The sequence below is a fragment of the Sciurus carolinensis genome, chromosome 10 (assembly GCF_902686445.1).
Source record: "Sciurus carolinensis chromosome 10, mSciCar1.2, whole genome shotgun sequence".
In the NCBI taxonomy this organism is placed as follows: domain Eukaryota; kingdom Metazoa; phylum Chordata; class Mammalia; order Rodentia; family Sciuridae; genus Sciurus; species Sciurus carolinensis.
In genome coordinates, this window is record NC_062222.1 from 75,953,380 (window position 1) to 75,977,880 (window position 24,501).

The window sequence follows — 24,501 nt, forward strand, 5'->3', positions numbered from 1 at the left end:
CTATTTGGTGATTTTTAAATATGCATGTTGTCTTATCATTTTAAATATGCAAAGTAAATGATGTTACACCATTATACAGTCTGGAAAATTCTACTTATGAGTAATCATGCTTGAACCAAAATCATCCTTACCTTGACACGAAAGATAGGGACCATTTGTCTAACCCCAAATAGTGATTTTTCCTACATTCCTTTAAGACATTTTAAAACAGTCTGAAGCAGTTTGGGAGATTTTATATTTATTATATCCTATCCCAATATAACCTAACATGTATTAAATAAAAGATAAAGGAACTTCTAGAATTTAAAGGGATATAACTGAAATCTGGTTTGACATTATTATGTTTCCTGTATTATTTTCTAGTATTTCCTTAAAAAAATATGCATGTGGGATTTGACCTAGCTTTGCTGACTTTGTCTTTGCTGACCTAAGCTTTGTTTTTGTCTTTCATCTACTTTAGTCTAATGGGATTGCAGCCATCATTGCTATTTTGGTGTTACTGTTCCTCTTGGGCATCGGTTTGATGTGGTGGTTTTGGCCCCTTTGCTGCAAAGTGGTGAGTAAGAAGGATTTGCAATTCTACTCTTTTTTATTTATTTTTTATTCAGCAAGATGTAAAGTCAGGCTTGAAATATGAATGAATGCCTCATTGTCCAACAACAGCAGTTTCAATTAGTTACTTGAATTTTAATCATTTTACTGCTATAACAGATTCGGGAAAGCATGCACGACAACATCTATTATAAAACATCATCTAAAAAGTGTCTCAAAATCAGGTTCATAGAAAAAAGCTTTGAGAAATGTAGGAAAGTAGTTGGGATAAAAGGTGTTTCCACTCAAGTACAAGAAAAATTTAAGTTAATGGAATGATGTGTTTTCTGTTGAATTGATGGAGAGCAGTTGATAATGTCAGAGTTTTTTTTTTTTTTTTTTAAGTGTTTATGAATCTTTTGTTTCGTTTTTGAAGGATATACTATTTCAGGATTTTTTTGTTTTCCCACAGAAAAACATATTAGAAATAAGTCAAGTGCAGATGTTGAAGTATCTGTTAAACAGTCACTTTTGGAGTAACGACAGGTGGTTTCAATGTGTGTTATTTTTCACGTTTACATAAATGCTAGGAAGGACTATGGGTTTGTCTTTGCTCTCCATTGCTGATGTAACAAATTGCTACATGCTTGGTGACTTAAAACTACTCAGATTCATTATCCAACAGTGTGTAATCACAGCTTTGGCGTGGGCCTCACTAGGCCTGACTGGGCTGAAAGGTCTCAGCAGGGCTGCCTTCCTTTGTGTACCTCTAGGGTAGAGCCTATTTACAGCCTGTTTTCCAACTTCAAGAGGCCATCCACATTTCTTGCCTTCTGGACTATTTTCTCCATCTTCAAAACCAACACTATTTAGCTCCTTGATGATTCTTCTGTACTTACATTTCCCTCTGACTCTGAACCAGCTGGCAAAGACCCTCCATGTTTAAGGAAACAGATGATTAGGTTGGACACACTTGGATAATCCAGGATCATTTCCCATCTCATTGTTCTTTTTTTTTTTCTTTTAATTTATATTTTTTCACATTACTTGAACATAAGGTCAAAATGAGTAATACATTCTTAAGGCTTTTGAGTGCTCTATCAGACACTACCCATGTACAATGAATGTAAATATTGAATGAACTAGTAAAATATTTGTGTTTCCCCAAATCTTCTTAATCACACTTGCAAAATCCCTTTTACCATGTAAGGTAATTTATTCACAGTACCATGGAATTCAGTTTTGAAATCTCTGTGGAAGCATTATACTGCCTATCACAGGGTAGTATGTTAAGTAATACATTTCAGCACATTTCAAGCAATTCAATTTAGACTATTCAGGTTCCAAAGAAAAGATCATGCCAAGGAAGACTACTTTCAAAGCATACTTACTACTTATTTAGAGAGTGTTCCTTGTAGTATAAGCACATGATATAGAACTTGATCGTCTGTAGATCATGGTGGTGTTTTACATGATGTTTCTAATCTGCCCTCCCTACCCCGCCCACCTTTGCTGACTGATTTCAGCTCCCTTGCAATTTCAGACAGTGCTTTGTGTCTCCCCTGCATTTATTATTAATTGTACTTCAGTCTGCTTTCATGAGGCAACTTTATAATTCTTTATCTCAGAGCAGTGGGCCCATGGAGGAGGCATAGAATTAACTCAGACAACACTAGAGACAAGAAGCATCCTGTCTCTTTGCTGAACTAATCAGTTTCCTGCCATGGCAATTTATGCATAGACAGTTTCCTGTTATAATCTTGATTATCCTAGATATGGCTATTTTAGGGGGGCTAGCATTCTTGAATCTCAAATTAAAAAGCAAAAAGGTGCCCTAATGTGATTTGTGCTCCTTGGTTTTTTAATTTAAACTTTACGGTGGTGGTTTCCTCCCTTCATTACTTTGCAATTTCATTTACTTTTGACCACAGGGCTCAGAAGTATGACACTTTTTTTTTTTTTTTTTAAGTACATGCAAAAACTGAAATGCCTTTTTTGGGAGGAACTTAGATGTTCTCGAATACAGATTTTGACCATCATTTTGGATATTATGGAGGGCATTCAATCATCAGATCATGGAAAGATTATATTCCTTCTAACCCTGAGGTCTTACAGATTATAAATCTTGGAATTGTCTTTATGCAATGCATAGAAAGGTCCCTTTAATTGTGTAAGCAAGGCTTCCTATTATCAGAAACATCATGAATGAATGCTTATTAATTTTGGAACTTATTTGAGAGAGCAATCTTTATTTTGTACTTAGGAATGTAGATTTAAAAAGTAGCCAGTCCTGAGTATGAACTTATATTTATACCTAGGTGCAAATGAATCATAGCAAATGTTGTCTAAAGTAGGTTTAAAAGCAAGGATAAAGTACAGGCAAAGTTCTACATTCAGCCCTTGCCAAATATGTATTAATCATCTGTTAGTGCCAGTTACTGTGCTAGGAATTGGGATACAAAAATGTATGTGAGTCAAGTGCAATGGCACCTGCCTGTAATCCCAGCCATTTGAGAGACTGAGGCAGGAAAATAGAAAGTTTGAGACCAACCTGGACGACTTAGGGAGAACCTATCTCAAAATAAAAAATAAAAAGGCTGGGGCTGTAGCTCAGAGTCAGAATTCTCTTGGGTTCCATCCCAAGTACCACACATGCATACACAAATGTTTGTGATATGATATGGAAATTCACATTTCACATAGAAACACAGAAATGTGGGCAAGTAAGTTTAAGGGTCACAAGTGCCCAATAGCAAGATGTGTAAAGAGCAGTAAGAACACAAAAGAAGTGTTTTAGAAAAACAGGTCAGAGCAAATTGAGTTTTGAGTGCTGAATAAGACAGTGGAAGTTGATGAGGGACTTTTTTATGAAGCACGTGTGAATTTATGAGTTATTCTGGCATGCTTCAAAACGTGCTGGGCGGAGATCTTGTGTGAAAGGTAGTTTTGGTTTTGAGGAAACCCAGTGAGGGAGGGCTTCCTGTGTCTTGTTAGGAAGTATGAACTTATCCCAGAGATGATGAGAAACCACAAGGGAGATCTGATCAGTACAATCATCTGAAAGGAGCTCTGCCCACAGCAGTGCTGAGCTCTGGTCCTGGTGGAGATTAAGACTGCACAACTGAATTCTCTCAAAAACAGAAGTGGAAAACCAGAGACAAATGGTGCACCTTAGATATGGCCAAAGGCTGCTTTCTTCCTCTCTCTTTTCCTTCCTGCCTCCCTCCCTCCTTCCCTTCCTCTTTTTCCTCCGTCCCCTCTTGTTATCTTCTGCTGGGGATCTAACCCAGGCATTTGCTCATATTAGCCAAGCACTCTACCATTAAGCCACATCCACAGTCCAAAGTAAAATATCTCTAACAATGTGCAGATAGTTGGAATCTTAAGCTGGAAGGGAAGTGGACTGGAGAAGAATGAAGAGGATTTGAGAAAAGAAGGGGGAAGTGGGATCATAGTTTTGTGAAAAAAGATCTTGAGTATTTCAAAAGGTGTAGTACAATTGCAGGGTATTAATTTTGTTCCTTTTAGAGAATATATTTGTGCAATGCTGAAATCAGAATGTGGCCATTTAAATAATCCTTAGCAGTATTCAATTTTTATGGATCAATTTGACGTCTATCATTATCAGAAAAATAACATTTTTTAATATTTTTAATAATAGATGGACATAATATCTTTATTTTATTTGTTTATTTCTTGTGTGTGTGGTACTGAGGATTGAATTCAGTACTTCACACATGCTAGGCAAGCGCTCTACGACTGAGCCACAACCCCAGTCCCGGAAAAATAACTTTTTAATGGAAAATGAAATGCATTTACTTCAGTTTGTTGTTATACAGATTTCTTTTTATTTGAATATATTTAAGTATTAGCAGCAAATATGTGAATCTAATTTTTCAACTGAGGGAATTCAACTGAAATGTGACTAACCAACTGAAAGAGTTTGTTCTTGGGCACGTTTAGAAATTATCAGCTCCCCACCTCTGTGGGTATCATGTGCCCAGGAATTCTTATCAAGATGGAGAGCCCAAAGAAATCCTGAACAGAGGCCTCGTGTCTGTCACATGTTCTTCATTCCATTATTTTATATTTTATCAAATACTGAGATATGAAAGTTTAAGTCATATTTTATAAAATGGTTGAAGCTTTCATTGTTTAGGGATTAAAATTTCACAGGTTTTGGGGTTGGGGTTGTGGCTCAGTGGTAGAGCACTTGACTAGTATGTGTGGTGAGGCACTGGGTTTGATTCTCAGCACTGCATATAAATAAATGAATAAAATAAAGGTCTGTCAACATCTAAAAAATATTTTTAAAAGTTTCACAGGTTTTAATCAATGGCTCAGTGGTGACAATGTTATTGTCTTTTAGACAGTGATTCTCAGGGTCTTGACTTATTTGCTTTTCTTTCTGCCTCAATAACCGAGAGGCTTTTGAGCAGTGGTGGGCAGTTTTCCAGTAATAGTGGTCCTCCCTGAGAGGAAGGGGTGAGTAGAGTGAGACATCTCCAGAGATTATTGCAGTTTGGAAAAGGTCCCTGAGGTAAGATGAATGAAGAAACCCAAATCTTAATCCCTGAAACTTGTGAATGTCACCTGATATGGCCAAAGGGTAACTAAATTGTTTTGAGATGTAGAGATTCTCCAGGATGACTACGGGGCCCTAAATACAATTACAAGTGTAGGAGGGATAGAGAGCAGAAGGAGGCAACAGAGGGGAGAAGGCAGTGTGTCCGGGGGAGGCAGCCTTGGGAGTGACACAGCCACCAGCCAGGGAATGCCAGTGTGAGCAGAAGCTGGGAGAGACAGAGGCAGGTAATTCACCCTGGGAGTCTGTAGAAGGACCAGCTCTGCCAATACCTCATTTCAGTCCTGTAAGACTCAGTTGAGATTCCTGACTTCCAGAACTGGAAGAAAATAAATTTCTGTTGTTTAAAGCCACAAGTTTGTGATAATTTGTTATAGCAGCAATAAGAAGTTAATCTTTTGAATGTTTCTGCTATTCTCTAGTGTTGGGAAATCATTACTTAGGGTTATAAGTTTTGGAAATTAAAATTAGATTAACCCTTTTTGATTTTGAGGGGATAATTGTCAAATAAGTATGCATAATGCTTTGTATACTGAAAAGAATTTACTCACATTTCAAAGTGACAAGGAATTTTTGAATGAAACATCTTTACGATTTTCAGAGTGTCCGAGGCATATGTGACATTTGGCATAAAGACTTTTGACAACTGAGATCTGTGGACAGATTTCTCAGGGTGATATTACTTGTAAGAAGGAGCCAGTACAATTTCATTCAAATTTAGGTATTGAACCATTGAATCTCTTGAAAGCTAGAGATTGGCATTTTTACCCTGCAGAGAAAAATGAAGCACTCTCTAACATTTAACTAAATACTGTATCTATTGAGTCACAACATGTACCTGGTTAGTTGAAGACTTTGAGACCTAAAAACAAGAAACAATTGAAAGTCAGAAACATTCCTTCTAGAATATTTGTAACAAAATTCTAGCAAAATTGCCTAGTGTAAGATAGCACAGTTTTGGTGCTACTTAAGTAAAAGTATAATTAAATAATAACATTATATTTGCATAAAACTATATCCTCTTTAGATTAATAATTCCATGAAGGCAGAAGATTGTATGTTTTAATCATCATTGTAAGCCTGTGTTTATGTTACATGTTGCTTAGTAAATACTTGTCGTTGAACACATCTTGAACTGTATCAATTCTTAAAATTGAGAAAGTTAATATCTCTTTACCTGAAAGTCAGGTTCACAATAGGGTACCTTGTTGCTCATTATAATAAAAATTCTGTTCATTATAGAGAAATATTGTGCTTAAAGGAATTTATGATACAAAATTATTCTTTGTATTATCTTCACTAATTTTGTTCAAATTTGTTACTTATACATACAGTAGGAAACAAGGTCCGTGGAATCCTATATAGTAAAGACTAAGATACATCTGCATAAGAATTTCTTAATTATAAAACTCTGAAGTAGAAACAATTTAACTTTTGTTTAGTTGCTGCTACCAATCCCCCATAGCAATTTCTAACCTATGAACTTATGAACTTGTACGGAAAAAAAATACATCTTTATTTTTACTTTTAACTGAATCTTATCATTTCCTTCATTCACAAATGTTGTCCCCTGCCCACAAAAGTATTATCAATTCTGAGGACTGTGTTGGCCATAGTAATCACAGATATATACCCTGTATCACATTTATAGTTCAGATATTTGTGAAATGTTTTACATGCATCACTACTTCAAAATTAGGATTGTGATGACCTCATTATTTAATTAATAAATAGGCATATATATTTCTATAGAACAGTTTTTACTCCATAATTGGAGTCCTTTAAATCCTGTAGATTTGATGTAATTTAATTATTATGCAAAGGAGTCCATAAAAATGACTGCCAAAGAGGTAAAGGAAAAGCTCTTTGTTGTACAATATCTGGTCACCCAAATGCTTTTAATATGAGACTTTTTAAAAAATATTTTATATCCTTTAATTCATTTCTATGAGTATTTTTCATGATGAGACAGAGAGAATTATTTAAGATGTTGTGGATAGTGTCCCCTCTGTGCTTGATTTTTATGCAAAAATAGAAATTGAAACCAATGATCTTTGGAAAACTTCATCTAGTAATATTTTTAATGATAGAACCCTTATGAACACTTGAATTTTCAACCATTACCATTAGTGAATTATAGATTGTGTTAAATTTATAAACTGTTCCATGAGCAGCAATCTTCTCATTTTTGCATGATGTTCTCTCTCACTGCCTATTGAAGAGCCTACCTCTTGCTCATCAAGTATGCTCACACCCATCCTCTGCGGTTGCTTTTCCTAACCAAAGACATTGGTGGCATCCTTCTTTTTTCCTTAGATTAAAACAGAGACAGGGAGGTGGGTCAGAACAAAACTTACCTTGTACTGAATTATAAGTGAGATATCAGAATATAGAGATGTTTTCTCTTTTTTTCTTTTTGAGGATATGTTGAGTTCATGGCAGATTTGTTTTACTAATCAGGATAACAGAAATGACAGTTGTATAGTTGCATCATTTGGGAAAACCAGAATTACAGATGTAAGGCTAATGAGGTGGTAAACAAAGGCTTTCTGGAGTGTTGTCAATGAGTGTATTATACAACTGCAAATAAATACTTGAATATGCTGGAAATGATAAATGTTTACTTAGCTCTAGTAACCTTGGCCAAAGTTATCCACACTCCAGGGAAAACTGCAAACTTATTTTTTTTCCATAGTGTATTTAGGACATTACAGAAAATCTCATGAATCTTAAATTTAGAAAACAATTTAAAAAGTTATCTTTTTAAAGCTTAATTTGCTTATATGTAAGTTGAGCTTTCATGATGAGGATATATCTGACTAGAGCTCTATAGAATCATTTTCTTAGCCAGCAACAGCTGTGCTGTTCTTTCTAAATAGTAATAATGCTTCTACATTGCACTTGTTTTTTATTGTTGAGGAGGGCTCATGGTGCCTTTATTGAGTTACTTTCAGAGGAGCCTGATTTTTTTTTTTTTTGAAATGCACAATAAAACAGAAGTAATTTAAATTTTAATATGCCTTCCTTGCACCATTAATTAAAATGATTTATGTTTGGTTGCCTCCTTGAAATACAGTGTGACGTTAGGACGTATTGCTTCCATGGTAATGTTTTCCAACAGAGCATCATTTATGAAACAGGGTATCAAATTCTTCTGGGTCTTAGTTTATTTGCTTTGACAGCAACACCTTTACTTAACTCCTGGCAGAATATACTCTCACACTGTTCTTCCCAGGTCTCATTTGGCATTTTAGATTGTATTTATTGCCTAGATTTCTGGCCACTTATTTACTTCTTCAAAGTAAGATTCTTTGAATATTGATCATTTGCCAAGGAGGATGAGATAACCTGGACAGTTATTTTGGTCTGGATGTTGAAAACATCTAACTTTGTGGAATTATAAAAGGACTTCCCAAATACTAATAAAAGAGGAATTTTTTTTATGGACTTCAGAAGAAAGGCTTGCCCTCCGATCATATCCACAAGAAAAGGGAGTGTGAGAGGAAGATTCACATTTATTTTAAACGAATTCCTGTAAACACTAAGACTTTTCTTTATTGTCTGTGGGTTTTGGGGCACTTAAATGACATTGCCGCTGAATTGGGCATTTCTTTTTGTCACTGGCACGAATTAGTTCTGAAATACTACTTGGTCTACAGTCATTGTACAGTATCTGCTTTCTTTCCTTTTTTTTATTTAAAGCAGTTTAATGTTGACAGTTCTTTTCACTCTTTTCTGAATATTGGAACATATGATTGCATCAAGCTGGCTGCAGGCTCCAGGGCTGACATTTTCTAGTGCAGAGAATGCCCACATCACTCGAACATTTGAAAAGTGTTAATGAGCAGATCAAAAGGACTGTTGCCTGAAGCAGCTAACTTTTTTTTTCTTTTTAAGAAATCGGCTCTCCTCCAAACTGAAATCTTCATTCTAGCAGCTAAGTAGATGAGATGTAATCCTCCCTGATGATGATAATAACAAATGAAAAAAATTGGAGAAGAATCAAACTCTGCATATGGTTCATAAAGTGGTGAAAGTGTTTTCCAGAATTTTCAATACAGAGCTGAAGGATGCTAAGTGGAAAAAATCCTGGCAACTAGGCAATATTATGCCTTTTAAAATCTGCAAATTCTCATAAAATATGGTGCATATGAATACATCCTTTTCTGAAATGAATGTGTTCTTGCACTATTTAATATAAGAAAGGGATTCTCATGACTGTTATTTTAAATGTATTTGGACAACAGTTAGTTTTCCTTTTCTCCCAAAGGAGTTTTACTGTACGGTGTCAGTTGGGCATAGATTTTTGCCATTTTTGGCTTTTGGGCCAAATGACTTCAGATGGTTTTCACCCTCTTTGTTACATGAGGCTGTGTGGTAGAGTGGAAAGAGAACATCAAGAGAAAACCATTTTATTTTCTATTCCAACATTTATAGGTGAATGATATTGTGAATGTTAGTTTACATAATATGTTTTTGTAAAATGGTGATAAATTTATGCAATTATCACAAACATTAAATATAATTAAATATATTAAATATGATTCTGATACACTATCATCTGTGTGTCATCTATTCTTCTATCCTAATAAGTAAAACTGCTCCAAACAGCTTAGGCCTTTTCTTCTGCATACTTTGAATTTGCAGTCCAAATCTTATTTTAAAAGGATGTCACATGGCAGAAGTTGAACTGAGTTTGAAGGTAGATGGACCTGGATCCTGGATTGGAGTCCTAATTATCTGTTTTCCTCTCATATGTACTTGCAGAAAATTATTATTGAAATTAGAGTCTTCCTTTCTTTATATTTAAAATGGGGATAAGCACAGGATTATTACAAAAATAGGAGAAATATAGAGTGTGTGCCATATGGTAATCACAACAAAGAATGGTTATCTTTAATAGTCAGAATAGTACACAGTTGAGCCTTAGTACTGGTTCAGTTCCTGCAGGTTCTTTTATTTATTGTGATTGTGGTTGTATCTTTTAATTTATTAGATTGAAATTTCATTTAGGTAGAGGATTGAATGGGCTTTAGTTCCATTATTAATAATGTAGAAAATATACTTTCCTCAACTTCAAAATCACTTTAAATTTATAATTTCATGCATTTAGTCATATATCACATTAATCACATGTTATTGGAAAACACAACCCTAAGTTTCTTTTCTGGAATAAGATGAGTACAATGCACATGAACATATGGCCATACTTAGTTACGGAAAGGCATAGACTCAAGAGACCTGATGGAAACATTGTGATATGTATTTTTATTTTATTAGAATTTTCTTGAAAAGGACCTATAATTAATCATGTTTATTTCCCAGGTGAATAAACTTGGGATGATCTTATGTCTTCCCAGTTGCCATTGAGTTCATGAATTCTCTGATTTCCCTGTTTGAGAGAAAAAAATTGATGCTTCATTTTCTTTTCTTTTTTTGTAGTTGTATATGGACATAATACCTTTATTTTATTTGTTTCATTTGTATGCAGGGCTAAGGATTGAACCCAGTTCCTCACATGTGCTAGGCAAGTGCTCTGCCACTGAGCTACCACTCCAGTCCTTGATGCTTCATTTTCGTTAGAACTAGCAATATTTTAGTTTCAGGGAAATCTATCTATTATTTATGTACATATTCCTTCAATATTTTACATATAAATTTGGAGATTGACTATGGTTCTTTGTGAGCTTTCTTAGTTATTTTGGCTTCATTTTGAATCATATTTTTAGTATCTGCTTTCCAAAAAGCACATTAGGCACTCCAGGTATTTATAAAGGAGAAGAAATGAGTATTGCCCTTAAGAAATCTACAGTTTAGAAGACGGGGATATAGCTCAGTGGAAGAGCTCTTGCCTAGCATGCATGGGTCCTTGGGGCTAGGGAGAGGGGGGAGGAAAGGAAGACATCTGTGCTAGGAATAATGTAAAAATCGCATAATAAGCTTTAAAATCCAAACTGATAAAATATGAATGGCTCAATTGTGCATTAATATATATGTTGAGAAGGTTAAGTATTCTAGATAAAGTAATAGAAAGTTGTTGGACTGGTCTGTGAAGGCTGAATGAGACCATATTAAGTCTCCGTGTTAAGAAATAGTCATTATATTTGAGGGCAGCAGAGAGATGGATCATGGTTAGAGTAAAGGTGTATGTAGAGAAATGCTTGTAGACGGGATGTTAGGGCTGAACTGGAGCAACTGGTAAATGCTGAGACATTAGAACAATGGGAACAGAAATGCTGGATCATGTACATCTATAGAAAAAGGGGCTTCGAGTTTCATTTATTAAATAAGGAATTTCCAGTAAAGTGAAAGGCTGCAAAGATGCCTCACATGATCCTGTTGTAAATTTGACAGAAGCAAAGTGGTCATATAAAGGTTTTAAATTGAAACTTAATTTTCCCATATCAGTACTAAACTTGAAGCTATATAGGATAATGACAAAAAAAGAGGAAAAGTTATGGAGGGAATTTTCAGTAATTATTTGGAGGGTATAATATAGATCAGGGTTGGGGATATCATTTGTATCCCCAGAAATTTATATATCTGTGCAAGATGTATAGGTAATAACCATAGCATATTTGAAATCCTCACAATGAAATAAGAATGAGTTTGGATATATTATTCTTGGTCTTAGTGGAATGGAAGAATGTACGTTGATCTTTCTCTAGTGAGATAAATCTGGAGAGCACTTTATGATGATTTGCAAAACTAAGGGAAAGCATGATCTGGAAGTTTTGTTCTATGCAAATTCAGTAATTCATGGATTTGAATTGTGGGGGTAAGAACTATGAATCCATTTTGGTGTGAGAAATGATTGTTAGAAGAATATTGACCTGGCTACATAGGTTAAAATGAGGGTTGGGTTAGTGATAAAGGAACAAGCTAGATGTTTAATTTAACTCTATGTACAGCACGTAGTCATTGATGCTCTCAGAAGCCTCTGGTGATTATAAACTGTCAATCAATTTAATCAATTGTCAATTAAGATACTTAGAAGAGGGAGGCGAGGAATGATGAGGTACATCTGTTTTGTTTGAGCACCATTCATTTATTTATCATGACTTACCCATATTTAAAGAATGCCATTATCAATTCTGGAAACCACAGTTAAGATATTAACTAAATTAATGTAAATTTAAGAAACTGAAAAAGATGACCTAATAACTCCAAACCATTTCATGAGAAATTGTTGATGTATTTAGCTTCCAAAATGGACAAACTCAATAGAATTAGGTAGTTATCCTAGTCTTCAAAAATATGAATTTGTCTTCTCTGGAAGAAAAATTATGTGTGTGTGTGTGTGTGTGTGTTGTATGTGTCTGTGTGTGTCCGTGTTTCCAGACTCTAGATCTAGGGCTTAAGAGTGGAAAATGCAGAGAGAAGCTTTGGCTTCATTTGGGGGAAAAACTTTCAAATGATGAGTTCTTGCCAATGGAATGAATTGCTTTTTGAGGTAGTGAATTTCTCTTCATTGCAGTCATCCAAACATATTTGGACTACGATTGGTGGGAATTTTTTAGAATACTGAAGTTTCGGTTGTGTGTGTATTGGAGTAGTTGAAAACTGTACTCAATACTTTTCAGGTCCAGAAAATCTTGAGGTCATGATTTTTGGTAGTGACAGTGGAAAAGGAATAAAAAGAATCCTTTTTTCTTTCCTTGTCCTTCGGCTCTCTGCAGTCCATCTCTTTCCTTTCTTTTTCTCTTTTATTTCTCCCTCCTTTTTTCTCCCTTTCTACTTCCCTCATTTCTCTTCCTAATTTTTCTTTTCTTTTTTTTTTCCTTCTTACTTTCTTAAAGGTCTAATTTGTGCCAGGCATTCTACTGAATTATTGGGAATGCAGTGAGAAACAAGGCAGAAATATAACTGGTTCTTATGATATAAAGCTGCTCACAAGCCCATTACGCTGTAGTCGTTTTCCCTCCTCCCAACTTAGAAACTAGCTTGTCAGTCTGTGAACATCCTAGCTAGCTATTGGTTCATTAGTCAGTTTGCAAGTGTCCTTCTCCATTATTGGTCCCATTAGCCTGGGAATTCAACTGCTTAAGTATAGCTTCCCAGCCATTCTCTCTCTCTCTCCTCCTCGCTTTCATACTCTCTCCTCCATTTCTCTCTCTCTCTTGTGTGTGCACTCTTTCTCTCTCTCTTTTCCTCTCATTTTCTCTCTTACCCTGCAGGGAGACACTCTGCTTGTTTAATAAACTCTCTTAAGTGAGTTCCCGTGTCAGGGGTGGTTTCTGGGTTCTTACAGTTCTTATGGAACTCAGAGTTTTTTGAAGCTAAATAACATGAATGCTGATAAATGTTGGGGAAGAGAAAAGAGTTATTTGTGCATATCAAGGAAATCTTTACATTGGGAAGATAAGGAATTCGTGGGTGGAGAGGAGAAGGAGAGAGAGAAAGGGAATTTCACAGAATCTCTTGGACATAGAATTGACTTGGTGGAGTCCTTCAAAAATGAGAAAGAGATTATGCCAACATATTGAGACTGTGACTAGAAAGAATGAAAGACAAAGGAAGGTGGGGAAGGAGGTTTGACTTTTAAATGAAGTTGAGTGAGTTGGTTTGGATCTTGCTGACTGTGAAATGCTGACAGATCTGGTTTTCATTGCATGCTTTGGAAATGCAAGTTTGTAATGATATGGAGGTACTTATTCTTTTAACAAAGGGAAAATATTTATAGCTTGATGACCTTAAATTTATTTTGACTACAGTATTATTTTAAATCTTAACCCTCTACAGGCATTTATTTCTGGGATAACTAAAAAAAAAAAATCACAGTTTTTATCTTTCAATATTATTAAAAAGAACTAAAATTTTATATTTATTGATAGAACAAAACAATTAAATGAAAGGGTTTAAAAATGGAATTTCTTGAAGGATTCAAAAATAAACTTGGTCAAATTAAATTACTGTCCTGTTATATTTATGTAGTTGTTACTCTCTGGGTATTTCTCCTGAGGTTTAGATTTAATCTAAAATTTGAATAATGAAAAATTATATATGCTGAAAATTATGGACCAATTTTCTAAATATTATCAATAAAATAAAAGTTTTAAAACCCTTTCATTATGGAAAATTTCAAGCATTTACAATGAGATAGATTAATACAATGAATCTCCTGTCCCTGTCACTCAGCCTCAAGATTATTATCAATTTTATTGCATCCACACCCCCATCCACTTCCCCATCCCAAACTATTTAAAAAATAGAATCATACAATTTCTCTGGAAATATTTATGTATACCTTTAAAAGATAAGCTGTATTTAAAAAAAATAGTCATGATAAATAGTAATATGTTAAGTAATACCTCATTTTCAAAGTCACAGTAGTTTTAAGTCCTTAATGATGTAGTTGAAATATTTGACATTAGATGAAGATAAAAACTTAACAGTTTTAGTTTTTCTTCTTAGAATAGAGACTGTGATATTGTTCTGAATTATCAGAAGCCACTGGCACCTGATTAAGATTTTCCATCACAATGAGGTGAAAGTCCAGATATACCAGGACCAGTGAAGTTTATTTTAAATTAGGTCAAGGATCCATTCCTCTCACATGAAGAATTAACCTAATTCAGATAAGATTCGATGAGTAATGATTTATAGAAATTTTAGCCTTGGCTAAATTGTCAACTTGTAAAAACAGCTTCTAGCAACAACTTAATAGTGTCACAATTTTGTGGATAAAACTGACTCAGTGTAGTAGTCAGGGGTCTCTAAGAGGAATAGAATACACAGGAAATATGATTATAAGAAGGGGATTTATTAGATTGGCTTACACCACCAGAAGCTGGATAGTCCACAATGACCATCTGCAGGCTGGAGAGCTGGAAGAACCAGTAGCTTCATAGTCCAAGAGGCAGAAACCCCAGAACAAGAAGGATCAACAGTGCTACTCTAAGGCCAAAGCTTCTGGAAACTACCTGGAGAACCAGGTAGAGTTCACTTTGGAAGAGTGAAGAAGCAAGAGTCTGATATCTTCAGATGATCAAAGCAGCAATCAAGAACCTGTTCAAGAAGAGTCGAGCTCACATCTGCATCTACTTTCTTGTTCTCCCAACTTTTATTCCATCCAAGTCATCATCCTATTGGGTGGTGCTGCCCACGTTTAGGGAAGTTATCCAGTTCACTATCCCACATTCCAATCATTCCTAGACATGTCCTCATGGACACACCCAGAAGCTTCTTAATCATCAGCATCTCTTAATCCAATCAAGTTGACAATTCAAATTAACCATTACACTCAGTAAGGAGATGATTACTCAGAATCTCATGCAATTGCAGTCAGGTGTCAGTTAAGCTGGTGCCATCTGAAAGCTCAGTGTGACTGTGTCCAAGATCAACTCCTCTCTCATATATCTGGCTCATTATTTGGGGTGGCTGAAACAGCTGGGGGCCATTCAGTGTCTCTTTGTCACCAACTGACCTTTCTTTAAGATTTTGGTGTTCTTCTTTACAGCTTGATGGTCTCAGGGTAGCCTTCTGACAGCAGAGTTCCCCAAGTGGGTTTTCTAGTGGTGCGAGGAATGGTTGAAAATCTTTTGACATAGCTTCAGTCATCATGTGACCACTTCCATCTCATTCTGTTGGTCAAAAGCTAGTTACAGGCAAGCCCAGATTCAAAGGGAGGGACATAAATATTAGGAGGCATGGTTCTTTGGAGACATCTTTGGAGTTACAGTATTTTATGAATCTAATTATTTTTATACATTCTTACTTTTTCATGCCTGTGTCATAACACTTTTACTTTTTTTTTTTTTTTTGGACAGGTTATCAAGGATCCTCCTCCACCACCACCACCTGCACCAAAAGAGGTAAATGAATGCCTAGGAAATGGATATGTGTGGTCTTTTTTCATATAAATACCATCCCCAAATTTGATCAATTCCATTTATTGTTAAAAAAATATCTGATGTCTATGTATTGACTTTTTACTTTATGAACATCAATTCTTATTCTTCACCTCATGATTTCCTTTATGTGCTGGAGGAATGGGGTCCTCATACATAGTAGACTTAGACTGGCCATCAGGATCAGTAGTATGTAGAGGTTTAATATACTTTTTATAGCAATATATTAATAGTCCTGATGTCACTTATTTTATTTATAAAAAGTTGCAAGATTCAAGATGGCAGTTTAAGGATCTACCTTCAAAGTGATTATTGCTTTCATAGTACTTTGTTAGCCAAAATCATTTTAGCAACATAAATTAAAGGAATGTGCTGGCTGCATTTGCAAAGTTTCTCTACTATCTTTCCACTACAAATTTTACAGAGCTCAAACATACATATACATTGGTGCTTGAAGTGATTATTGAAATTCTGTCCTAATTTTAATGTTTTATCTTTTTAAGTATGAATTGAAGAATAGATTTGCAATAAACGAGTGATGCTCACAGTTAAAGAACAACTTCTGATAACCTAAGAATGATGTGGGGAGGTACCTAAAATGTGAGGAAGGATGGGAGTCTTTATACCCTATGGAACCCTATAGAACTCTACTTGAATTTTATGTCTGTAAATGTAAATATGCTCACATGTTTTGTATATAATTTTTAGATATTTTTGCATAATTATGGCATTATTTTAAAAATGTTTAAATGTGAGTCACTTCTGACTAAACAATATTTTCTAAAATTAATCTTTTTTTAAAAAATGTATCTCCATAGGAAGAAGAAGAACCTCTGCCCACCAAGAAATGGCCAACTGTGGATGCTTCCTATTACGGTGGTCGAGGGGTTGGAGGAATTAAAAGAATGGAGGTTAGTATATTTTTAAAAAGAAAAGTTGATAATCTGAAATATGTTTTTCTAAAACTATTAAGCCATGGAAATTTGTGCTTTTCACAATTCAGAATATCACCCATTTTTAGTTAACACTGGGTCTTTTCTGGATATATTTTTCCCCTATGAAATCACCCTAGCAATTTCAAATCCATTCAAGAACTAGTTTCACTAGTCAAAGACTTGCATTGATAAGATCTCTGAATTCTAAAGGGCAAAAAATTCTAGGGTTTTCCTTACTGTTTTGGAAAAAATTGCTGCATGGAATATCAACTTTGAAGAATAAAGTAACTTAAAGTTGCAACAATGCTCTTCTTTGAAAAGGTCCAGTAGTTGCATACTATTTGTGGAGAAAATGTTAAAATATTCACTAGCATGAATATGACTTTATCACAAATATAGAAAACTTACAGTAGCATTTAACTATTGCTTAGGAACCATCCTAATTTATATTACATACCACTTAGAAGATGCATTGAACTTTCAGAATGGCTCAAAGTGTGGATTAAAGTTGAACTTCAATATTGCATCTTAATAATAAAATGAGGTTTTCTTATGATCATGAGTTTTTTTTTTTTTTTTTTTTTTTTTTTGGCAGTGCTGGGGATTGAACCCAGGGCCAGTACTCTACCAACTGAGCTATATCCCCAGCCCATGAAATATTTTTAACAATGATAGATTAGTTAATAAGAAGCAATCATTGCCAGTGCTGAGTCATAACAAGTGTAGACAAGTTAGCATGCCATCCCAAGGAACATTTCTTATAGAATTGAGGAATTTTCTTATAGACACATTGACTTTAATATTAAACACTGATCCTTGTATTTCCTGCTTATTAATCATACTCCAATTTTACATGATAAGAAGGTGTTTTTATGTGTTTTGCTTCTATTGTTCATGTCTCCTATTATCATATCTGCTTTATCCCATTACTACCACAAAAACTGTAAGCTAATTCAGAAACCCTCAAGTGCTGCAATTACCTCTTTACATACATTTCAATAAAATTTAGATTCCCAAAGGAAATGTTCCCTTTTCAGAATTATCAAAGTGTTTATTCAAGTCAACTGACAGTGATTCTCAATTTCTCAGTCATATTAGGTCTTAAAACAATGATGATTTCCCTAGGAACTTCCCACTCATTGCTGAAATATCCTTTGAGACAGGTACCTGGTTGCCAATAATAAATTTAATCCATATGAAATCTAAATATGTAGCATACTACATCAGAATCAGGAATATATTATTAAGTAGGCCTTAATTAAGTAATGGTCTTGCTGAGGATATTAGAAATATTAGATTTTTATTAGTCCAATATTCCAGTGTTCCAAAGAATGAGATCCTTCTTAAAGACAAGAACAGAAAAGAATATTCGTAAGTCCCTGAATGGAACCTTAGTGAAAAGGAACAATATATTCTGTTAGTCAGCTTTTTATTAATATAACAAATAGCCAGGATAATTTAACTTAAAAAGAGGAAGGTTTATTTTGGCTCACAGTTTCAGTCAGTGGTCTGTCAGTCCTGTTACTTTTAAGTCACTGTTGAAGCAGAACATCAGGGCAGGGACTGTATGGTAGAGAAAGCTGCCAAGTAGTAAAAAGAGAGAAGAAGAGATGAATGTCCCACCCTTGGAGGGCACACCCCTGCTGATCTAAGGCCTCCCACCAGACCCCACCACTCAAAGGTTTCCTCAACCTTCCAACAGCACCAAATTGAGAATGAATCCTTTAACACATAGATCTTTGGGAGACATTTCACATCCAAACTAGAGCAATTAATTTATGCTCAAGAAATGAATTTAGCTATCAAGCTATTTTTTTTCATATTAAATATCTTAGATATCTTAATTCTGCTATTATTCTTTCGTATTTTTAAACTATCTCAATGTGATCAAACTAAAACATCAATACTTACACGAACACATATGTATATAGATTCTTAATTAGGAGTTCTAGGAAACCTCTACAAAGTATTTCCTAGTTTTAGACTTTGAAACTGAGTGAGATTTATTTGTGGTGGTGTTCCTGGTGATGGTGATGGTGAGGCAGCAGCTCCTTTGTGAACTAAAGCTGATGAATTTATTTATCTCCTTAGACCTCATCAAGTATATGTGATAAGTATAGTCCTTTGATAGTGATACCCTAGAAATGCCATATTGGTTCTGAATGCTAGTTCAACTAGCTTCAGATGTGTGTCTGAGAACAGTTCCACTAACACTTGACCTTTATCAAGGTCATTATCAACTATGAAGCCTTTATAATTATCAACTATGAAGGGTAGGCTAGGGAATGTATATGTTAAAATCTATTATTTCTCAGTGAATCTGTATTTTATCTATTTACATTTCTACTCTGAATTACTTCCCCAAGTTATACATTCTTATGTTGCTTAACTATACATTTCCTTTGAGTTTTTACTTTTCTTTTGTTTATTCTTCAAAATTGAGACTTTATAACTGTGAGGAATGTATCCTGGTTTTAGAGTTTTTAATTGAATTTATCCATGTCTAAAGATTTTATAAGTCTTAGTTTATCTAGGTGAAGACACTGTGATTTGAAAGAGAAGGTCATTTCTCTGGAAAGAAAGCCAAGTATTCAACTCTCAAAGTTTAATGGAGTTTAAAACAATTTTAACAACCTCATAAAGAACATTCTAGTACCATTGATGACACTGAAAAATACAGATACATTTTAATGACTGAACAAGGTCCACTTGAAATTGAAAGCCCATTCTAAAATTGTAGTTAAAAAACAGGTAAAAACATCTAAGTAAGCCTTACCAAAAAAACTGTGAATAGTTCTTCCTATGAACAGTAATCATCTGTATCCCTACCCCCTAATTCAGGTCTTTAAAATGCTTTAAAAGACCTTAATTTTTTTTTTTTTCCTTTATAGGAATCAATTAGCTATGGTATATCATACTGTGCTCTGGATAGGTCTTGGTATTTCTTTTTAGAACTTGACTTGATTTATTTTCATTGTCTTTGGCAGTGTCCTTGGTTTTTGCAGGTCTTCCCCCACTCCCTTTTGGACAAAGTCCTTCTGCAGGGGCCATATCTTATTCATATGCCTAATTTGATTCAGGTTCATCTCTAAATTTCTGTTCAGTGAAAAATAAAGTAAACAATAATTTGATCTGGTGGTTTTTCAAAGTTGAGAGATTTCAGATAAGGACATTCCCTATAATTTGTGGAATTCCCTGGTGTCCTTGAAATATTCTCTTCAAAGCAGATATTTTTTTCAATTTGTCTTCCTCAATGAAAAATATGCTTGTCACATAACCATACTGAGATGAGCTTATGCTCATCTAAAAACTGAAAGCTATTTTACCAAGTAAAACTTTACAGAAGTCATCTCACACATTACTTTGAAAAGCTAAATGTTTAAATCAATTTTTTTGCCTTCATTAAATGATGAAAAATTTGAAGAAACATCTCCGTATATAAAATACATTCATAAAATTCAGACTGATTTGAAACTTAAACCATTTCAGATTGCCTATGTTTAAATCCCTGGCCTGCCATTTACTAACTGTATGGTTTGGGGCACATCTCAACCTCATCTGTAAGGAAATAGTATCTGTCTCATTGCATTTTTGTGTTAATCAAACGCAGATGGATGCATAGCAGTAACTCAGTAAATGCTATCATTGTTATCAGTTTAACATACCTAATCATAAAACAGAAACACACACTGTTGTGCATTTCATGTAAACCACAGATTGAGTCCTTATTTGAAACTTTGGAGAAAAGTTATTTTAAATTTAATTGACTTTAGACTTTCAAGAGATTCTTTTTGTCTAGGACCTTAATAGTAAATATAACAGGGAGTGTCAAAAAACCTATTAAGTTTAGGAAGAGGAGCCACTAGGAGTTGATGTACCTACTCATCTTTTTACTCCGAGATAGCGAACCGGAGGACCACAGGCTACAGAAGAGCTTGTTCCTGTAGGACACTTTCTCTCTGATAGCAGTGTCCCCTTTGTTTTAAAGGTGCGCTGGGGTGATAAAGGATCTACCGAGGAAGGTGCAAGGTTAGAGAAAGCCAAAAATGCTGTGGTGAAGATTCCTGAAGAAGAGGAACCCATCAGGCCTAGGCCACCTAGGCCCAAACCTACTTACCAGCCTCCACAGACAAAGTGGTACGCGCCAATTAAGGTACGTGACCTAATTTTGTGTAATTTCGCTTAAATCTCTTGGAGAAAATGTAGCTTTTACAGTCCCCTAACCTTTTTAGAAGGACTGAGGTGGATCAAATAGCAGCTATTCATTTTGCGCTTTAAGGACTGAGCATTTCTCAACATAAGAACCTCCAAGATTTTGTTTAATTTGTGGAAAAAAAAAAACATGATAGTTGAGAATAAAACTCTACCTCCTTCATTTTACTTTTTCATTCAGTCAGTATTTAGAGATTTAGTAACAAATCCCATTTCCTTTAGGGTCCTCTTGATGCACTCTGGGCTTTGTTGCGGCGGCAGTATGACCGGGTTTCCTTGATGCGACCTCAGGAAGGAGATGAGGTTTGTATAGGGAAATGTGCTGGGAAACAGTTGACTACTGCATCAGTATAAAAAAGTAGTGGAATATTCACCAGAAATAATGTTTAAGCCCCTCTTCCACATAAGGAAGGTGTTAGCATTGCCTAGAACAGATCTCCATTACATAGCTTCCTTACCAGATTATGGTTAGAATCCATCTTCAAGTTACAGTTTCACACCAGTCCCTTTTCAAGTAATTCACAAAAATTATGGTCATTTGTACACATACTTTTGCCTTGAAGACTTCATGTTCTGAGTTTTTACCTAGTGGGAACAACAGACTGGGAATGAATAGTCAAAGACTTGTCTTTAGCATGTAGTAGCAATGAGACCTACAGAAAATATCTTAACCACAATTGCTTTAGGTTATCAGTATGTTCTTTGTAAGTGAAAATGTCCCTAAAGCATGGAAGAAATCTGTACCTGTGATATATAGATAGAAAGATTCACAGGTATGTACATGTGTGTATTTTTTCCATGTCAAGGAAGCCTATTTAAGGCTTTTTCTTTTTTTATTTTAGAAATTTGGCTAGAATTACCCTAGTTTTAGAATTTCTTTAACAATGTATACTATTCCCTATTGCATGAATGTAAGAAAAATTCTCCCAAACCTTTTCATATGTAACAATGGGTGTGTTAGGTTGGGAAACATAATACTCTTCATAATTTGAGCATGGTTCTATTGTTTGTCAGCATCATCTTTATTATATTTGACAAACTTCAGAGGACTTGAGCTTCACTCAGCCTGATATGCTTTTCTTTGGAATAAGGAAATAATTGAGGAATTTAGTATTTATCTTACAATGCCAAGACAAGTTATATTTAGCGTTACATGTTTTCAGCATAGTGTTTCAAATAGAAAATGTCTCCAGATCTTCAAATTTTACTTCTAATAAATGGGGATAATTTCAAAAATACCTGAGTTCAACGGATTAGGAAATTCAATTTGAGACAAATAACATTATATTTAATGTTTATAGTATTTATATTTAAGTATAGTGGGTATACATAAATGTATAGTAGAAGAGATTAACTGTCCCTGGAAAGATCAGATAAAACTTCTTTAGAAATACAGGTCTTCTTTCTTAGAAAATAGGTAGTTTTAAACAGGTAGAGATTGGTCACTGAGGCAGCTAAGTACATAGGGAGTGGTGACTTACTAGATAGTCTGAGGGTTGGAGGTTAAAATCAGAAAGATTGGTTGAGAATAGAAGAAGGTTTTGAATTTGAATAAATTGGCATATTTGTTTTTTAAAATCATGCATTATAATCATTCATTCATTCATTCATTCAACAAGTATTTACCTAGTACCTAACATGTACCAATTACTTTGTTAGACACAAGACAAATTTAATATTTTTCTTAGAGAATATTCTATATGTTGCCCCAGCAGATTGCTATTTATTTTTCCATTTCCTTTATTTTTAAGATTTCTTATTTTTTTTTTAGCATTTTGTTTATGCTTTTGTCTATGATGATTTCAAAACCTTTTATTCTAAGTCTTGAGGTCAAATTATTTTAAAATTCAAAAATTTCAGATTTTAGGAATCTGATATAGTCTGTATATCATATATAGAACAATATTTCATAATCACATTATTTAGGCATTTTGCTGTAATATATTAATTATATTAATTATTACAAGTGGAAAAATAAAGACTAAAGTTTTTCTCAGATTTGGCTTTCAAATGTATTTTGGTGAGAAACGTAGGACAAAACTCTAAGTTTTCAAAGATTTTGAACTTCAGAATTTTAGTTAAAAAATAGAAAATCTCAATTATGTGAGATGAAATAAAATTTTACTACCCATATGCTATTTATGTTTTTTGGTTATTTTTTACTTGTATGTGGGATAATAACCTTAGTAAACATTAATTGTTGGTTCAATTAATGAACTCATTTTCTTCATCAAATATGTATTATGATTCTAAGTGTGCTGGTGCAGTTTGACTTAACATTTTATCATCATACTTCTTCTTTTTAGCTTTACTGGTTCCAGCATTTTGTCACTTGCAAATTTTTATCACTTTTGTGACAAAACTGTTAAACTGCAGTGTGGCACTCTAATAAAAGTCTTTCCCCCCAGATGGGGCATAACAGTTTATTGACATTATGGTAAAGCTAAGAACCCATCCAACAGTACAACCTCAATTTATTGCATTATTTACAAGACATTTAACATGTATGTTTAAATTCATTGCTGACTTTAAGGTATATTTATCTATTTCCTCATATAACCAAATTGACAACACAACATTTTGTGTTCAATAACATCTGATGAGCTTGGCATCATTTGTTCTTTTGCTCCTATGTTTCTTGCTAGTGCTCCTTTATAATATTTATTTATTTTTTTAGTCTGAGGTTTTACATCAAATGTATAGGTATGAGCACATAATCTTGCCCTTTTAGACAACTTTGGAAATCTTTGCCCTCCCCTTTTTAAAATTTTCCATATTCCCACTTTCTATGTTTCACAAAAATTATTAAGACAATCTGAATTTACGTCAACTCCATATCATCAACGTGGTCTTTATTTGATAGGTAATTCCAAATCACCCATCCCCCCACACACATACTATAATCTATATTTTCCCAAAGATTAAACCATAGAATAACACAGTATGAATCATTTCAGTGCTTCTGTCCATTATTAGAAAAACTATTTTACGTATGTTTACATTATGTGTTAGGAAGTCATTATAATGTTTTCTTCTCATGCACTCTGGAATGGTTTCCTCCTTCTGTCTTTTCCTTCTTTTCATCTTTTTTCCCCTCTGTTTCTTCGTAAATAAGTTCATATCCACAATCTTTTCATTTTCACCTTTGCTAATTTATTCTATCAGTTCATAATATTCTTAAACATTACACTAATTTTCACTTGACTTCTTTGAATGAATGAAGCCTTTAATTGTCTTGTTCTTATGGTGATGAGCACAGCAAATACCTTCATTGACAAAGTCCACCAAGTGACTTGCAATACTTGTTTCAAAGAGAATCTGCACCAGTCAGGACACTTAATCATGGTAAATATTTCAGTGGATTTCATTTAAAAGTCTCTACAGAAAC

The 24,501-nt window shown here is 34.3% G+C and overlaps 1 protein-coding gene across 1 annotated transcript in view; it reads left to right on the forward strand.

Moving 5' to 3' along the window:
* The window catches only part of Antxr2 (ANTXR cell adhesion molecule 2), a 139,758-nt gene that overhangs the window by 65,472 nt on the left and 49,785 nt on the right, over positions 1-24,501 (forward strand). The window contains exons 12-16 of the mRNA XM_047566694.1: positions 461-556; positions 15,886-15,930; positions 16,785-16,877; positions 20,890-21,054; positions 21,336-21,416. Of these exons, the coding sequence (XP_047422650.1) occupies positions 461-556; positions 15,886-15,930; positions 16,785-16,877; positions 20,890-21,054; positions 21,336-21,416 (480 nt within the window). The remainder of the gene's footprint in view (positions 1-460; positions 557-15,885; positions 15,931-16,784; positions 16,878-20,889; positions 21,055-21,335; positions 21,417-24,501) is intronic.